We start from the raw sequence: 19,176 nt of genomic DNA, 5'->3' as shown, positions 1-19,176 counted from the left end.
TACATTGGAACAAATATTTTTTTCATTATTTTCCCATGAAAGGAACATTTTAAAGTGATGAAAAAATATCTTCAAGTTACATTTTGTGAAATTTTTCACACAAAATTCAATTACTCAAACAATTATTTTGTTGAATTTTTGTAAACTACAAGCATTGTTATTTTGCTCATTTTGGCACATTTTTCTAGAACATTCGATATTTGTAAGACATTCCAGTTTCGAGATATAGCTATGGAATCAAGTATCCCCAGGGATCAATTATACTCATTCTCCCCTAATAGCGGCACGTTTTTCAAACATACCGGGAAATTGCGCCTATTTTTTTGAGATAACAGATTATATGTTATGTTCAATTTGGAAAATTTTTCTTGAATATTCTTGAATCAAGTTTCCCCAGAGATCAAGTATCCTTATTCTCCCCTATCTTTTTCATTTTATCTTATGTGATTAACAAGTAATGGAGTATAGAAAAAATGAAAAAAATACCCCACTGTCTCCTACTTTATGAGACGAATGGTTAAGAAACTAAAATCTTTAATCTCTACTACATGAAAAATGAAATTATTTCTTTTTTTTTAATTCAATAACTTTGTACTCCTACTCCAGTGGTCAGCAACCCTTTGAGTCGGAAAAGAAAAAACTTCAGATGTCCATAATTTTACAGTTTGAAAGAGCCACATTAAAGATTTACTGTTTTTGTTTTAATTTAAAAAAAAATCCAAGATGTCTGAATGATCAATGAACATTAGTTTTACTAAAGTAATTTCAAACCCATTAGAGTTTTTGTCAAACTCTTGAATTTTTTTAATCTGTTTCTGATCACCATTATAGAAAGGAATTCTCTTTTGGATCGCAAACTCTGCAAACACTTAATGATTTTATAAAAAATTTAAAACATTTGCAAGTATCGTGTCAAGAAAATTTTAAATCCATATAAAGTTTAAATGAATACTTTGCATGATGTGAAGAGAAAAATATGAACATATTTTCATAAACAGAATATATATGATGTCTTCAGCAAAGAAAAGCTATTTAAATAATAAACCCAAGGGAAATAAATTTCTCAAAATTATCAACTATTTTTATGACATTCCCCAAATTTAGCTCATAATCTTCAAAATTATGCTTCGGTCAAATGATAGAATTTTGAAAATTCATGACATCAAGAGAACGTGTCTTTAGAAGTTTATGAATCTGAAAAATCCAAAATCTTATGTCACATGTAATTTTTCAGTACAATACATTTTATATTAATTAGAGTGTTCGTTTCGCGGCCATTTTTCCGTTCCCGGAAAAAAGATATTTTTAATTGTTCCAGATTTTGTACACGCTCTACCTGTTTATCTTTTTTTGTTAGATTATTTTGGGTTATACTAACAAAGCCTAATTTTAAATGGTAAAACTTGATAATCTAAAAAAGTATTGTCTCAGATAATCTGCTAAACAGAAAAATACCTTCAAAAAATCTTTGTGAAATGGCGTCATCTTTGATTTAGTGATGGGTTTTTCGAAAATAATGGAAGAATTTTTGAATTTAAGAGAATTTTAAAAAATATGCAAAAATTTGCATTTTTTTTTCGAACAAAATGGTATGTTAATAAAATAGTTTGAAAAACGAAGAATCGTTTGAAATTTTTAAATCAAAATCGATCATTTTTACAATTACTATTCCCCTTACTCCTTCGGCTTTGACGGTCTCATTTAAATTTGAATGAATGTTGAGATAACTCTTACTACAACATTAATCCAAAAGCTAATGATTTTTCAAGCATCCAAATTATCATTTTTTTTAAGGTTTTCTAAGAATTTGCCCAGGGGAGCGTTGAGCTTGAAAACATTGCAAAAGGGTTCAAAAAATTAGAAAATCACTGATTTAGAGAAACAATTCTGATTGCTGGAATTGCGTGTAAATATTAAAGTAGTTGACCCAAGAACAAATATGCTTGCACTGATGATTTGTTGCATAACTTCCTTTTTTTATTTGCAATAAAACCTTCTTCCAAACGAGAACAAAATTATTGGCTTTTAATTTATTTTAAAAGTTAATAGAATTGCAATCAAAAAAATTATCGGTTAATTGAGTCGAAACACACAGATAATCAAGACACCGGATAATCTTGTCCAGGGCCGTAGAAACAACTGCCTTATGGGAGGGGTTTTGGTGACAAAATTTTTCCTATAACATTTTTGCAAGAAAAATGCGTACATCAAGAATAGTAAAAACAAGTTATACTAAGAGTACCTCTTTATTTGGATTAAAGTTCTTTTATATTATTAGTTATTAATTTAAAATCATTTCTTTTTAAAATAAGTCTTAAAAGAGTTCAGTTTTTTGGAGCTTGAAAAACTTAATGAGGGATCTTGATAGGAAAACTTGTTTTGGGTACAAATCAGATATGTTTTCAACTCTTTTAAACTAGATATATCCAAATTTAAGTTAAATCTTTGTTTTTGAAGTTTCTACAATATTAATCATGTTAAACAACAAACCAATAAAATATTTTTCCAGATAAATTTTCATAAGCCTGAACATTGAGAACAAGTTATTTTATAAACAATAAATTATTATCAACAATTTCTTTCATTATTCAAATCCTGTAAAAAATATAAAAATTAAAATTTTGATTTTTCAAAAAACGCAATTTTGAAAATAAGTTCAGATCTTACTTTATAAAAGTGGTTTCAACCTGTTTTTTTTTTGTTTTTTTTCTTTGGTTGTTTTTAAGTTTATTTTTCCGAATCTGAATTCTGCATTTTGATCCTTAAAAAACAAAATCGAATACCTAATTTGAAATCGATTTCTGAATCTAAATTCCAAACAAAAATTCCCAATAATCATGAGCAGAACAAACATAATCCTTAACCAGGAATCTCTTATTGGAATTTTGAATCTTCGATTTTCGAAATTAATTTTTTCTTGAATTCGTGAATCTGAATGAAAATTCCGGAAGATGAAACTGTGATATTTCAATTCTGGATTACCATTATGGAACCTTTTTAAGGTTTAATTCTGCATAAGAATTAAGAGTTTAAATTTCAAATCCAAATCTTAAATATGATTTGATTTAAATATTTTCTTTTCCGGATTGATGAGATCCGAACATGGAAAAGGAATCCAATTTGAACTTAAAATGCAAAACCAAGATTCGAATCAGGATTTTGTCCCAATGATGAACCAAACTGAAAATCAAGAATTATAAACTGAATACAGATTGCACAATCCGGGCACAGGCAATAAATATTGATTTAAAAAAATTATCAAACCAGAACATCGCAAATGATTCGAAACAAAGATCAACAGATATTTCTTCACACTAAACTTTGCAAAATCCGGGCATTCAAATTCAAAGTTTACAACCCAAAATCTGGACATTATCCAGTCCAATTCAGGAATTAAAATTAAAAGAAAAACTCGGAAAGTTGTTTTGTTTTTCATCGAAACACATCAGCCAGTTTATTTGGATAAACTTCGTTAAAAAGATTGTTTTGGATCCAAAATCAGGGCCGGATTAAAGGGAGGGGGGGGGGTCAAAAGAGGCAATTGCCCCGATAGAAAAATTTTAACATTAAATTAATCATACTACCTCAATTTCTACAAATCTATGAAAAGGAATCAAAACAAGAAAATCGGAATAAAAACTTTGAAAATAACAACTGAAGGGGCTCCTGTGAAATAATATCTAGAATAGTTTTTCTCTAACATAAATTAAGGGGGCCCCCTAGAGGAAGCAGTGAAGAAGTTTTTCCGCATTTTCGGCCTGAAAACATCAAAATCTAAGTATTGAATTTCAAAATTTTCAACCCAAAATCTGGACAAAAGTAATGTAAACCGAAGTCGAATAAAAATCAAGTGAATATGAGAAAAAGAGCCTCATGTTTTCTTTTTTATCGAAACATCTCAGTTAGGTAAAATAAAGAAAAACATCTCCTAATTTTCTTTAGAAGCAAACGTCTTGCACAATTATAATGTTTATTATTAAGATAACTTTAAAAATAATGGTTACTGCTCTAAAACAGCAGTTAATTTAGCCAAAACTGGCTCACAGTGCTAAGAGAGAACAGAGAAGCTTTATGATAAACATTTCAAAATTTTACCAGGGATCGAAATTTTAGACCAATCGACAGTACTGAGTTTCTTTATAGAATTTCCATCCCAAATTTTGTCTTAGATTTGAAATTCGTGGTTAAACATTTCAACTGATTTAACCGAAATTTTTCCATATACTGAAGTAAATATCCTGACAGCGTATCATTTTCCAAATGATCATTCTCAAACTATCATTAATACGATCTCAAAGTTGAGTTGCTTATACCATTGAGTGTTTTTTAACATGAATATTCCTATTCTTCTTTCATCTTTTATTTTTCCAGATTCAGTTCATTGGGATATTCGAGTCTTGTGTTGTTACTCCAGTTACTGAAATTCATCTCCATGGTTTTTTTCCGAATTTTGAGAACATATGATCTTTGTTTAAGGTTCTTAACTCATTTGATATCCTCATCTGACTTTATTCAATGATAGATAACTGATTCTGTATTTTAAACATTTAATCTCTATTCTGAATTGTTTTTTCAAACGATCATTTTTTCTTTTATACCCCTTTGGCTTCGGGAGCATCGAATGAAACTTTTGTCACATCCAAAATAACAATTTGATAACATTTTTTTTTATCTGATGAGAATCATATTCAAAGGTATAAAAAAGAAATACACATTTGGTGCAATTTCTACTTCGGCTCTGATTGTAACTTTGAATCTCAATTTTTTTAATATTATCCATATTTCGTTCCTCAAAACTTGATTTGAAATTATGATTTAGATTTAAGACACTGAATCGTGGTTCTAAAAATAACCGTATTTAAAGCTTTGTATTCTTATACTCATATATCGTATTTCTATGGAATTTGAATTTGATTAGTGTGTTTATTTTTTTTAATTTTGTATTTTATGTTTCAAATCTTCATGATACTTTCCAATTGTCATAAGGTGAAAATTTCTTGATGATGCACAAGCCAGACGATCAATGATGAAATGAAAAACATTTAAAATATTTTGCATTTGGAAGCTCAAATCAGAGCTTTCATAGTGAGAAATTTCTGAACTCTTCCGCAATGTTTGCACTTGATTGATTCATAATTTTCATTTTTCATTTGAAGATACCAGAAACCATCTTCTACACAGACAATATGGCAATTTGAAGAGAGTATATTGAATTCATCTCCAGTTCTTAAACACGTTGAAAATGTTCAGGATAGCATTTGATAAAATATTGAATCATAGGGGCCCCCCGACAAAAATTGCCCCGGACCCCCCGATGGCTTACCGGCCCTGCCCAAAATACATAATTGTTATCACGCAATTAAATTTTTTAATTTTTTATTGAAAATTTGAAATTCGAGACTAAGGACTGTACCTAAAATTCAGACACCAACTTCTTTTGTGATTACCTTTTGACAGCGTTTTTCGAGTAGGGGAGAACTGTACAAGACGCACCAGTTAAGCATAATCGCTATTTACAGCGATATCCATCATCTATGGACCAAATTGAAAGTTCACGACGATTCAGTGATCACATTTACATCTTATCAAAAAGAAATAATATGTTAAAAACACGATTTTGGTAATACTTTTGTGAAAATTTTAAACAGCCAGAAAACAAGCCGCGGGGTAGAACGCCAAAACTAGTGGACAGAACGCACCATACCGGTTGGGTGGTGAGAAAGGGAACAATGATTATACGGAATATAGTAATTAAAACATCAAATTTTTTATTACATGTTCATCGTCTTTTTGCAAACTAACCATACTTTGGCAAAAATCATTTACTATTGATTAATTCAACGAAAATGTTGCTGTTCAAAATTCACTTTTTTACATCCTTATAGATAAAACGCCTTCAGGTAGACAACGGAATTCAATTTCTTGACTGATATCGCGGCAAACATGGCGGCAGATAACTTCTTCGAGTCAAATATTGGTGCACCTTTTAAACTCAAACAAGGACGAAATTAGTTATAATTATGCATTCTTATCGTAATTTGGGAGTCAGCAAATCAACAGAAAGACATTTTGTTTCGACATTTGGTTTTTCTGAAAAGTTAACTGCATTCAAAATTTGAGTTTAAAACACGTGGTTTTGCGGGCATTCTGCCCCAATTTTGATATGATTGATTTTTGTTAAAATTTGTGGGAAGTTAGTGAAAAATAATAAAATATTAATAGTCATTCGAAAGTGCATACGAGTGTTATAACGAAAAGCTGCAGTTGGATGAGATAGCGCAGACTGGTTTACCATAAAACCTTATATGTTAACCAAAATAATAACCAGTTTTAGGAAGAATCCATTAATCCTTCTGTTTCTTAGAATTAAAGTCGTTTTTGTGAACTTTTCATCTATAAAATGATGAAACAGCTCATTTGCTACAATTTTTTTTTTGTTTCGATTATAGTCGTTTTACCATCTTTATGGCATTCGCGACTTTATCAACGTTACAGTTGGCGGATCGTTATTGAAAAACTTATCCGGTACAACTGTGTTCGATGTTTACTCTTGGGCTCGAACTCGCGGACATCGGCTCAGGAGACAACAGACTTGCCAAATGAGCTATATCACAAGCCCTATTTGCTACAATGAAAATGAAGAAAAACACCATTCGGAGCCAAAGGTTATTGTATTTTTGAGAAAGAAAGGCATGGGCCATTTTACCTCGCTGGTGCGTCTTGTACAGTTCTCCCCTACTGTCTTTATACATATATCTATCATCAAGTGAGAAATTTTTGGAAAATCTGTAGTAAAATTGTGGACTTGGGATAAGATTTTGAGGTTTTGACCTTAGTTCTGAGTAGAGATTGTTACCCTTGATTCATTTTAGTCGTTCAGCAAAATTTGATTAAGAATTTAAAAGTTTGATGTTCGAAAAGATCATTTTGCTTGACTTTATTTTACCCTCATGGGGGGGGGGGGGGGGAGATAATCCTCAACATCACCCCTCCCACCCCCCTTCCGTTCTTACTGCCATGATATTGCTTATGTAGAATCGAGTCTGACCTGTAGAGAGTCAAAAAAAAGATTATATTTATCTAATTTAGAATAGTAAATACCTTTTGTTTTCGTTGGCTTGCATTAAACAGTGACTCTCCCAACTTGATTAATATGAAAAATGAATCCAACTAGAAGAATTTGTTGGAACCTATACTTTTTTCTAACTACCTTGCACTGAATAGTTGAAATAAATAAAATTTAAACATTGAAAGTCGAAAAAATTATTTTCCAACATCGACTGCAAATTGAATTTCAATTTTCCCCTGTAGGTATAGTGTTGGCGTAAGATCTAATCAAACTCACGTCAAAAACAGTTTTCCTCCACTGTGCAGAATAAAATAGTCCTCCAATTAACCACCTTCTTTTCATGTTTTCAAACATCTTCACATCACCCTTTGACATTTGAAACTAACCGAAAAACAACCACCCTCTCTTAAAAAAAATAACAAAAAAGGATGCTCCACCGAGGAAGAGATCCGAATCCTGGGCCGGGGGGAGTACTTTGGCGAGAAGGCACTCATCAAGGAGGAAAAACGGACGGCCAACATCATCGCGATGTCCCCGGGGGTCGAGTGTCTCACCCTGGACCGGGAATCATTCACCAAACACATCGGGGATCTGTGCGAGCTGCACGAGAAGGACTACGGCGACGAGCAGCGGGTACTGGCCAGCCGGAACCTGGAGAACCAAACTATGTCGTTGGATTCGGTTAATCCTGGTTCGTTTGTTTCTTTCTTTAAGAATTTTTTAAATACTTACAATTTTTTTAAATATTTTTATAGAACTCATGGATGTGGAAATGAGTGATTTGGTCAAGGTGGGAACCCTCGGTGTTGGAGGCTTCGGAAGGGTGGAGCTAGTCAAGTTGGAGCGGGGTTCGGTGGTCCAAGTTTATGCGCTCAAATGTATGAAAAAGAAGCACATTGTTGATACCAGGCAGCAGGAGCACGTGCACAGTGAGCGGAAGATTATGATTTCCTGTCACAGCCCCTTCATCTGTCGGCTTTATCGAACCTTCCGGGATGATCGGTACATTTACATGCTGCTGGAGGCTTGCATGGGAGGGGAGGTGTGGACGATTCTGCGAGATAAATCAAACTTTGACGATGGAACTGCCCGATTCATTGTCGGATGTGTGTTGAAAGCCTTCGAGTTTCTGCACTCGCGTGGCATTGTGTATCGTGATTTGAAGCCCGAAAATCTACTGCTCGATTCAAAAGGATACGTGAAATTGGTAAGTTGTTGCTGGTTTTTCTCGTTCGTTTTCGTTCTTGTTAAAATTTGATGAAAATAAACAATAATACCTTATAGGGAAAGTCGGATAAGAGTGACACCCTAAATCAGATAATGCTTCTTTCATCGCAGTTTTCGTACAAATGGGCAGTTAAGGTTGTTTGCTATCGTATTAACCATTGAAATTAGTGAATTTCCTTCATCGATAGGGGAGAACGAGGATACTTGATCTCTAGGGATAAATACTTGATTTCTTAGATCTATCTCGAAACTGGAATGTCTTATAAAAATTAAATTTTCTGATAAAATGTGCCAAATGGAGCAAAACAATAATGTTTTTGGATCAAAAAATTTAAACAAAATAATTTTGTAAATTATTGAACTTTGTTCGAAAAATTTCACAAAATTTGACTTGAGGATCTTTTTATAATGCTTCTAACATGAGAAAACCATGACAAAAAATTTATTCCAGTATATCAATCGTTAGAGTGTAATATGAAGTTTATAATGCCATATTTTCGAAGCAATGGAAAACTCTCAACTTATTTTCAGAAAAAGATTTCTAAACGGTTCATTATGGGTGAAATAGATCCCTATTGTTCAAAAAGGAATATTCCTCTTCTTAATGGATCCTTATCATTGCTGACTACGAGATTGATAATTTTTATCCAACTACTAATATTTATCCAATAATTTTCTGAAAAGGGCCAAAATATTGTTTTGCTATTAATTCCAGAAAAAAACGCCTTTAACCCTTTCCTTTCCATGGTAGCACAGGTGATCCACAACTTTGCACAGCTCGAATTTGACTTGGGTACTTTGGATCAACACCATTTTTTCACCGATCGTGCCAGTATGAGTGAAGAATCATTGCACAAAATTTGAAGAGAATAGGTTCACTAGTTTCTGCTCGGCAGATCAAAAGCTGCACAAAAGTCAAATTTTTTTCGAATTTTAATCAAGTCGTGTTTTGATGTTCAATAACTTGACCAGTTCTCATAATTATCCTCAAATAAAAATACTGGCGTGCAGAAGATTGCCTATGCAAGCAGAATCAAATTATGGTTTACTTAGATTTCACCTAAAGCACATACATTTTCGAATAAGTTAAGTGGATCCCTGGTGATACACTGGGAACAAAACGTACTCAATACTCATGAAAATCATTCCGTCAAAAAAAACTTTTCGCTCCAGGATGTTCATTTCATCCGCTAAAATGACCACACGTCTCCAAATGTTTGTGAAAGTTCGTGTTTTTTTTTTTCGAAAAACGGCATGGTCTTGTTTTTCTGGCGCAAAGGGTCATGGCCTACCTACCTACCTAAGGGTCCGGCGCCGATTGACCGACGCATAGGGCTGAGATAAAAGATCTCCACTGCTGGCGATCCGGAGCCAGCGTCTTCACTTGCTGCCAGCCAAGGTTCTCGTCAACTGTGCGGATTTCAGCGGATAGACTTTCGCCGCCACGAGCTTTTCGGCCTGCCTCTTCGTCGATGCCCATCTAAATTCCAGTCAAGCGCCTCTCTGCAAATCTCGTTTTCATCTCTTCGCAGCGTGTGCCCAATCCATCTCCGCTTACGTTCCCGAATCTCGATTTCTAGCGCCTTTTGATGACACCGGCGATGAAGTTCAACGTTTGAGATCCAGTTGCCAGGCCACCAAGCGCGGATGATGTTCCGCAGGCAGCGATTCACAAAAACTTGCAGTTTTCGCGTCGTCACCGCAATGTGAACCAAGTTTCACACCCGTACAGCAATACGGATTTGACGTTTGAGTTGAAGATTAGGATCTTAGGTCGTAGAAAGATCTGGCGTGAGTGCCAGATGTTTCGGAGACTCGCAAACGCAAATCGGGCTTTTCTGATCCGGGTTTCGATGTCCTTTTTGGTACCACCATCAGGCGTAATCTGGCTACCAAGATACTGGAAGCACTCCACTGTCTCAACCTGTTGTCCAGCTACCACGAAATTGGAACGTTTTCTGTGTAGATTTCCATCGACTCGGTCTTTCCGACATTGATTTGGAGACCCTGCTGCCTTGGAGCTTTCGGTGAGGTCGTCGAGTTTGCTCTGCATGTCTTGTTGTGTTTGGGCGAGCAAAACAATGTCGTCTGCCAGGTCAAGGTCGTTCAGTTGCTCAATTGATGAAGGATTCCACGGCAATCCTCGGTTTAGTCTACAGTCAATCATTCCAGTCAAGATCTCATCCATTACGATGAGAGAAAAGCAGCGGTGACAAAATACATCCTTGTCTCACTCCAGCAGTTACCGGGATTGGTTCGGACAAGACACCGTCGTGCAAGACCTTGCACGAAATGCCTCGTACTGTGCTTCGATAAGATGGACTAGTTTCTCTGGGACCCCTCGTCGTCTAAGAGCAGCCAGATGTTTTCGTGGTTCAGTCGGTCGAATGCTTTTTTCGAAATCAACGAACACCAGCAGAAGAGAGTCCTGGAATTCGTTGATTTTTTCCAGTAATGATTCGTAGCATTGTGATGTGGTCCACACATGATCGTCCGGATCGGAATCCAGCTCCCACTTTCAAAAAATCGATTTTTTTTTTATTTTATTTTCTTGTTGTAAAACATTTCAAGAATGTTGTGTCAAATTTTCAATTCAATTGAAGCAAAATTGTAGAAATTATATGCCTTTATCTCCTCCTATCTAATACTGCAAGACAGCAAGAGCAGAAACATCAAACGCGTTTTTCTCGAAAGCACTTTTTTAAAGTCCGTGGACATCGTCATTTGAAAACTACTTATCTGATTCTTTTCAAATGTGGAACATATTTTCTACATATAAGATACCAGATCCCAACGTTTTTCTTTTATTTTTTTTTTTTTACTTTGGGGTGATTTTACAGATAAAAAAGGCGGATTTTTTCGTGAAAAATTGTAGTTTTTACTTCAAACAGCCAAAAAAAAATTCATTACATTTTTTTTAAGTTAAATAAAATCGTTGGGGTTCAGAAAAACATCTATTAAAAATATTTTGCTATGATTTTTTGACTTCAGATGAATCTGTGCTGAGATACAGTGTCCACCGCAAATCCTGTTTTCTTAAAGGCATCCTCGAAAGTGCTTCGTCACCGGCTCATTTTTCAATATTTTTCTACGAAAAAAATTCTAAATGTTCTTTTAACAATGCTTTGTATAATGCAAAAAAATTGAATTGTGTTCGAAATCGTGAAAATTGTGTTTTTTTTACTCGTTAGACCCACACCCCCCCCCCCCCCCCCCCCCCATTAAGATGTTTTTCCTATCTAAAAACAGGCTTTCGTGAATAAAATACATAATTCATTGAGTTTTGGAATCGCTTTCTATTGTTTGGAAACCATATATGTACTCAGATTTAATTTTTTAGATTTATGCTCTAATTTTTTTTTCTTGGAAACAGAAGTTGGAAGTTCAGGAAAATATCGTTTTCTTTCCAATTATTCCTTAAAATATTAGATATGAGTTGAATTAACAAAATGTTTAGCAAGGTTTACATTCTAACATATATTTGGCGTATCAAACCACTTGGCAACGCCCCGGGCATTCGAGATGGCTCTTGTAAGAAGCTCAAAATCTCAGCTAATAAATTCAAAAGGGCAAAATTTCAAAATTCCATTAACGAAATTTTTCAATTTCTTACTTTATGAAGCAAACTCCACAATATGAAGATAGTTGTTTGGTAGTGAAAATAACCCTATGTGTCGCAATCGCAAGTCTCCTAGAGTATTTTACTATCAACTTATGGTCTATAAAAACTCAAAAGGAATAATTTAAATTAAACAATGACATATGAATGACAACACATCATGATGCACAGAACCATACAAATGTCGTAAATGAATCTGTCGTTAGGATTATCATTCCTGCATTTGTCCAGTTAGCATTCCAAGTCAGGAAATTCTCCAAAAAAAAACTGAAAAATCTAAGCAATTTTTCCAAAATTTGGAAAAATCTAATCGATGAGGAAAGTTCAAAATAAGATATTCAATTCAACGTTACAATACCACTTTCACAACAACCACGTTCAAGTAGTTTTTTTTTTTTAAATAATTCGTTTATTTGGCACGGCTCACATTTTTCAGTATTACTCCCGTTCAAGTCGTATTTGAATTATATTTTGATGAAATTGTCTCAAAAAACTTCGCAAAAATGATGAACTGTGAAATCTCTTTGAAACATTTCGAGGAATGTGAATCAATCGGGGCCAGATACGGATATTTTGGCTCAATATTCTGGCAGCTGGACCACACCAACAATTTTCAAAAACACAAAAGGTGAAATAAGTCCCATCTTCCAAAATTGGTTTTTTTGTCTTTCTATATCTTTCGGATATTGTTTTTTTTTTCGAAGTTTTCATGAAATACTTCAAACTTTATTTATTCCCGTCTGAAAAGTTTTTTTTATCAATTTTGAACAATTTTTAACAACAAGCAATCATTTTTTTTTAGATATTCACTTAACTGCCGTTCTAAGCAAGATTGTTCCATGTGGAAAAACGTGCAAACGAGAAAAACGCGATTGAAATATTAGCTATATGTATTTCCAATTTTTCTCTCAAACTAAAAATTCACTGACAATTCAATCAAGTTAATCATTCTACAATGTTTTCCGCCAAAAAAAAAAAAAAATACATTTCCTACAAAAAAAAACAGCGAATTAGAGCCAAAAATGCTCCGTGAGACACTTTTGCGTAGAATCAGAACGCATGCCGATGCTAGTTCTACGAAAAACTGTCACACGGCTTTCCCAAAAACTCATGCTAAACCGTAATTTTAGAAATACGTTCCTCTTTCAGGCCCGTGCGAAGGACCCGTCCATGGGAGGGGGTTTTCGAATTTAAAATTTAGCTAAAAATAATAGCAATGTCAAAAATTAACAATACAAAAATGAAAGAAATTTCTAACACCGTTTTTCACTCATGATTATCACACAAACTAAAAAATAAATTGGACTGATAAAATAAAAATAAAATTTTCAAATCATACCAGAAAGAAAGTTTCAAATTTTCGGTAAGTAATTGATTTTTTTTCAAAATTATGTTCTTTATTCTGAACTGGAAATTTGTTTCAAAAGAATTTCTAAGCTAATTTAAAATAAACGTTTCCAAAACACAGAGCTTAAAGGAAATCTGGATTCTTAAATAAATATTCAATCAGGTAAAAAACTAACCATGATTAGTTTTTAGGAAAATGATAATAATTGTTAATTATATTAATCTTATTTAAAATTCTTTTCTTTATTTTCAACTGAAAAGCGATTGAAAAATTTCGCTGTAGTATTATAAATTTTAACAAAAATTGCGATCTAAAAATGTGAATGTTTGAAAACTGAAAAAACCAATTTGCACATTGAAGAATTTATTCAATGATTGATGGTTTATTTTAATTTGATAAAAAGAAGAATAGATATTTTTAATATTATTTGAAAAATGCCAGTGAAAGAAGTCAGAGAAAAAACCTATTTATAGAAAAATAAATAGCTTAAATAGTTCATTTTTTATGTTCAAAATAATAACTTGATGTTCATTTATACTTACAAGGAAATGTTGGGAAATGGGTAATTTCATGAATGATCAACAAAAACTGATGAAAACTGAAAGATAACAGTTCCAAGATACAAAAAATATTGTAAGAACAAAGCAAATACAAAGTTAACTAACTAACATTTTGCATTAAAATTAAGTTTAAAGTTGCTAACTATTGCAAATCATGTTTCAAACTTTGAAAAATTAATTTAAAAATCATGATAGATTCATAAAAGACGATTTTATCTAGAAAAAATTGATGATTTTTTTTTTAATTTTCAATCACTAGTTTTAAAGTTTAAAATTACAAGCTTGAGAATTTTGTTACTTTCGATAGAAATATTGGGTCCTGGTAAGAACAGAAGGTTGATACTTTGTTTTCCTTATTAAAAATTAAAACTTAAGGGCTTATGTGTCAATTACACAAAAATTCAAAATAAAAAAATACAAATTTGATAAAATTATTCCAAAAATTTAATTATTTTGACTAAAAAATTCGCGAGTTAATGGAAGAATTGGAAAAAAAAGCTGTACTTTTAAATCCCGTTAATTTATTTGAAAATTTAAACAAAATATGAAAATGAAAAAGATAAGTTTTTTAAAAATTTCAGGAGGTTAATTTTAATAAACACGTTTCACCATAAGAATTTACATAATTTAATTGATGACTCAAGGCAACAGCATTTTGGTGCTTTTTTTAATGATTGATTTGATATATATCATAGCGTTATGAACATGAATCTTTTATCAAATTTGGTCGAACACTTTGAGTTTTGGTGATAAGGAGTTTTAATGTTTATCAGTTTTAAGTAAAATCAAACATTGAAAACTGATTAATTATCAAATCTACATATAATAAAAAATTTGATTCTTCATCCAATAAAGGGATATTATTATGATGAAAATTATGCATGATCTAAAAAATGTAAAATTCAACAATTAAAAAAATGGAGAAATATCATTACAAGTATTTTTGACATAACTGTAGAAAGTGTAAAAAAAACTTTATTTCATTTAACACATTTGTTGAAACCTGCAAAAAGAGTACATGTTTTCTTAAAAATATCTAAAATTCAGTTTAGTTTAAAACTTCTTAAAAATTTGCTTAATAAAAATAGTAAAAAAACATAAAACTTCTATAACTTTTTTCGCAGAACTCAAAAATACTTGAATTCTTGAAGAAAGTTGATAATTCACATAAACATTTATTTTTGAATGATAGGTTTTTGATTTGAGTTTTCTCAAATACTTTTTACTTCTTTTCAAGTCAAACCATTTAAAAAAAATTGTTCGTTTCAAACTCTGTTCTTATTCTGTTACACTTCTTAATAAAAACCAATTCTGAAGACGAGGTAGGGTTTATGTATGTCAAGTTTTGAATTGCTATATAAAAGATTAATTGAATTGTAAAAAGTTAGTTTCAATTCGTAAACGTCGAAGAGTATCGTAGATCAAAATGTCTCAAGCCAAAGGTGATTAAAGACTAAATCCCGCGGGAGGCGAGAAAAATTTCTGACTTATTTTCAAATACATTTTAACATCAAGTAATTTTCTGTTACTTCTTTGAAAATTTTACTCGGAAAAAATCTTCATGGGTGGGGGGGGGGGGGGGGGGGGGTTAAACCCCTAAACTTGCTCAGTTAGCGATCGCTAATTATTACGATAAATGTTGCGTAAAAGTTATCGATCTATAATAAAGCGCTTATCGCTAAATGATAGTAGAAAGTTTTGAAAGATTAGTAAAACACAAATTTTGCAGCCATCGTTAATTATAATATTGACTAAAAAAGTTGTTAAAGGATATCAATAGGGGCAGTTTTCGAACATATTTTGTAATATTTCTGTCCCTGTCAGTTGCGTCAGTCCACTTTTATACCGTATTTTTTTCACCTGGAGGCAAACTAGAGGCAACCTAGGTTCGCTCTAACTGCTGTCATCCGCCTTGCCAGGTAAATTTTTTGACGTTTCGGAGTTAGGACAAATGTATGGCCGTTTTCAAAAGCTTTCCAAAAGCTCCCTAACTAATCGAAACTTTTCTATGGAGGACATGGTGTCGCTAGTGTTTGCTTAATAACTCCCATCGTGCTCATTTATTGCACTACACTCTAATTCTCATTGACTCAGATTTGAAGGAAAACTATTCAAAATGCGCCAAAACTGGGAAAACTCAAATTTTGATTAGAACGGCAAAACTCAGAAATGAATTGTAGGGGTTTTCGCGAATTCTGAGTTGTTTTCAATCAGGCATTTTAAATGGGCGTTTGAACAGTCTGAGCCAAAACAACTCAGAGTTTTATAAATTTTTGACACTGTTCCGAAAGGGATAATATTTTTTTGAAGAAAAAAAGTTAAATTAAGAATGAATTACATATAACAAATTAAAAAACATAAAAAAACTTTTATTTAACGTTGCATTATTTTTCGCCGGAGTCGTCGAGATGCAACCAGCATTTTTTCTGTTGGTTTATCGTTCCCCTCCTGCAAGTAGAGGAATTTACCTATGGAAAAGGATTAGGAAAAGTAGACACTGTCCAACTTTATCTCGGCTTGGCTGTTGCTGAAATGAAAAAAAAACTGGTTGAAACTACGTACTTATTGAAAATTTTTTCTTGGTAATTTATTTACTTACTTGAATTAGGGAGTGGTTTTGCTGGAGCCGCTGGAGCAGCTGGTGCTTCAGTCATCGGTTTTTCTGTTATTGTCTACTTTTTCCTTTTCCTCGAATCCTGGGAGGCGTTCATTTTTGCGTGCTGTCTTTTCGATTTTGGGTATTTTGGCAGCTGCGACTTCGTCACCCTTGGTGCCGATTTCCTCTCGTTTTATCGCAAAACTTTTCTTCATTCTCATCGCCCAGTTGAGATAAGATTTCGACGGTTATTGTTCCCCGGCAGGAAAAGACCTCATGTTTAGCCGGTACTTCCGCCTATTCCAGTGGCGAAAAGCTGTCCCACACCCAGTTAAAACCAACCTAGAGGGGATTAAAATATTCAAATATAAATAAATAAAAACAAGTTTTTAAAATTTTACCCGTCTCCGTCCGATCAACAACTTTTGTTTTCAAACGCTCTGAGTTGTTTTCATCTATTTTACCCGAGAAAGTGTGCGTCTTCGCTAAGTCCCAGGATTTGAAACTCGCTAGATGAAAACAACTCAAAATTTTGAAGGTTTCTCACTCAGTTGTTTTCCTCTTCATATATGATGCGACTCCTGAACCAAAACAAATCAGTCTTTGAATAATTTGAAATTACCGTGTAGAGGCAACCTAGGTTCGCTCGAAAAACGGACGGAGTCGCCCTGAGAAGAACGTCAGTTTCGCGAGAAGTTCACCAACACTCTCAACGTTGTTGTCAAAACATTAAACAGCTGTTTGTGGCTGTAAGCAAAACAGTTGAAATGATGAATGGGAAAATGATTATTGCCGCGATTTTGAACCTCTCAGCCATGCAAAATCGTACTATCTGCTGTTCGGCGCAATCCGGACACGAAAAAAGGCAATCCGGATGTGAAGAACCGAGTGAAGAAATCCAGAAGGGAGAACAAAATGACAGCTGCATGTAAACATTGCGCTCGTTCTCAAGTCGTTTCTTTTATTCTGACGGATCCAGAGCCAAATCCGGAATAAAAAAAAATACGCCATTAGTTTAAGTTAGCGTATTTGGTGGAAAGTAAAAGGAAAAACTTTTGAATCAAATTTTTCAATATATTAACCCGTTTCACCCGAAATATTTTTTCATCTTTTTTGAAAATAATACTCAAAAGATTGATTGATTTGTTTATTTATTTTGTTCTGGAAATTTCAATTTTTCACAACTTTTTGTCTCTTTTATATTTCAAGAAGGCTTATGCTTCAGACATAAATTCAAGTGAAGACAATTCAAAAAGACGCTTATTCCTATGATTCAAGTCAAAATCAAGATCGAATAGCTTCTGAAATCAATCTTTAACGAAAATGAATGATGTTAAATTTATGATCTATAAGTCTACTGCCAAAGAAGTAGCGTTCTTCAGTTAGCGGATCTAAAAATTAACAGATCTTTCTTATCCGCTAGCTGAAGAAAAATTTAGCGAGAAAATAAATTCGCTAACCGAAAGATAGCGGACTAATTTGCGATTAGCGGATTAGCGATTTTGTGCCGGACACTGCAATTTTTTGATAAAATTTGCATTTTTCATAGAATTTTCTCTAGTGTGACATTCTTGCGTAGAACTATCAACATAGAAACAACCACCTTGATGAAAATTTCGTATAAGTTTAATACAAAAGTATACTTATTTGTGTTTTTATTCGAAAGTTAACACCGAAAAAAAGTGAAAGTGAACAGTAAAAAAGTGAAAATGACCCAAAAGTCACATGGGACATTCTTGCTTAGAACGGTAGTTAATGCATCAAGAATCACGTAGAAATCTGAGCCCGAAAATACAAATAATCGACGTTTTGTATTTTTACACCCACAGTAGAGGTTGCAAAAATTCAATGCCTATTTATGCGTGAAAAGTGTTTTGTATCAAAGATTATATGATAGTTTTTTGTCATAATCCTTCTGCCACCGCCCGATAAAAAAAAAACGCACAGCATTGGCCTGAGTTTGGCCATTGAATTTTTTTCAGCCTCCTTTGACTATGATGGGAATAAGATGGAAATGGGAATGGAATGGGAACACATTATTCGACAATTTCCTTATTGGTTGATTGTTTCCATCCTGCGTTGTCTTGTAATGGGATATGGGATATGTTTTGATTGATTTCTTTCAGACATAGGCAATGCGATTGCCCTGGGAAGACAACACCAGCGATGGAAAAGCTTGGTAGTGCCGGTCTTGTATAGAATCTTTTGCCGATAATTCCACCTTCAAGGGAGATCATTATTGGAGTCGAGTCGAATTTGTGGGTGTACATTAGGGTGGCCCAAAATTGCACTATGTCTGGGATTTTGGGGGCTCAAGCTTCAAATGATAGCTTAGGGTGTAAGAAACAATATTTTATATGGCGGCAACTCAGAAAAATGATGTTTAGAGGTCGCACTGGTTCGATTTTTGGAAAAAGACAATTTTTTCGAAAATTTGTCCTTATGACATTTTCAGATCTTGAAAAAGTATCAAACATGTGTCTCTAATATTTTTTAAATTTTCTTTATAATGTAAGTTTTAAACTAAAAATTTATTGGGACTGTTTTGGACTCTCAATTTGTATATATGATATTTTAAATTACACAATACTATGGATTTTTGTAAAAAAAATAATTGAAATTATCAAAAAAGTGTACTTTAAATTAAGACTTTTAATCAACATTAAATTCAAAAGATGCGCGACGTTATGATGTGCAACTTTGCAGAAGAAAGTGTATAGCTATGACTTGTCGTTTAAAAGTAATTCAAGTTTCACT

General features: G+C 33.2%; 1 protein-coding gene across 1 annotated transcript in view; it reads left to right on the top strand.

Annotated features, from left to right (window-relative positions):
• LOC129744441 (cGMP-dependent protein kinase, isozyme 1-like) overlaps positions 1-19,176 on the top strand; it is a 120,934-nt gene that overhangs the window by 98,853 nt on the left and 2,905 nt on the right. Inside the window, exons 8-9 of the mRNA XM_055736956.1 lie at positions 7,497-7,760; positions 7,825-8,276. Of these exons, the coding sequence (XP_055592931.1) occupies positions 7,497-7,760; positions 7,825-8,276 (716 nt within the window). The remainder of the gene's footprint in view (positions 1-7,496; positions 7,761-7,824; positions 8,277-19,176) is intronic.

The sequence above is a fragment of the Uranotaenia lowii genome, chromosome 2 (assembly GCF_029784155.1).
Source record: "Uranotaenia lowii strain MFRU-FL chromosome 2, ASM2978415v1, whole genome shotgun sequence".
NCBI classification, from domain to species: Eukaryota; Metazoa; Arthropoda; class Insecta; order Diptera; family Culicidae; genus Uranotaenia; species Uranotaenia lowii.
The sequence above is the reverse complement of the archived record's forward strand: the minus strand, read 5'-3'. Positions and strand labels throughout refer to the sequence as shown.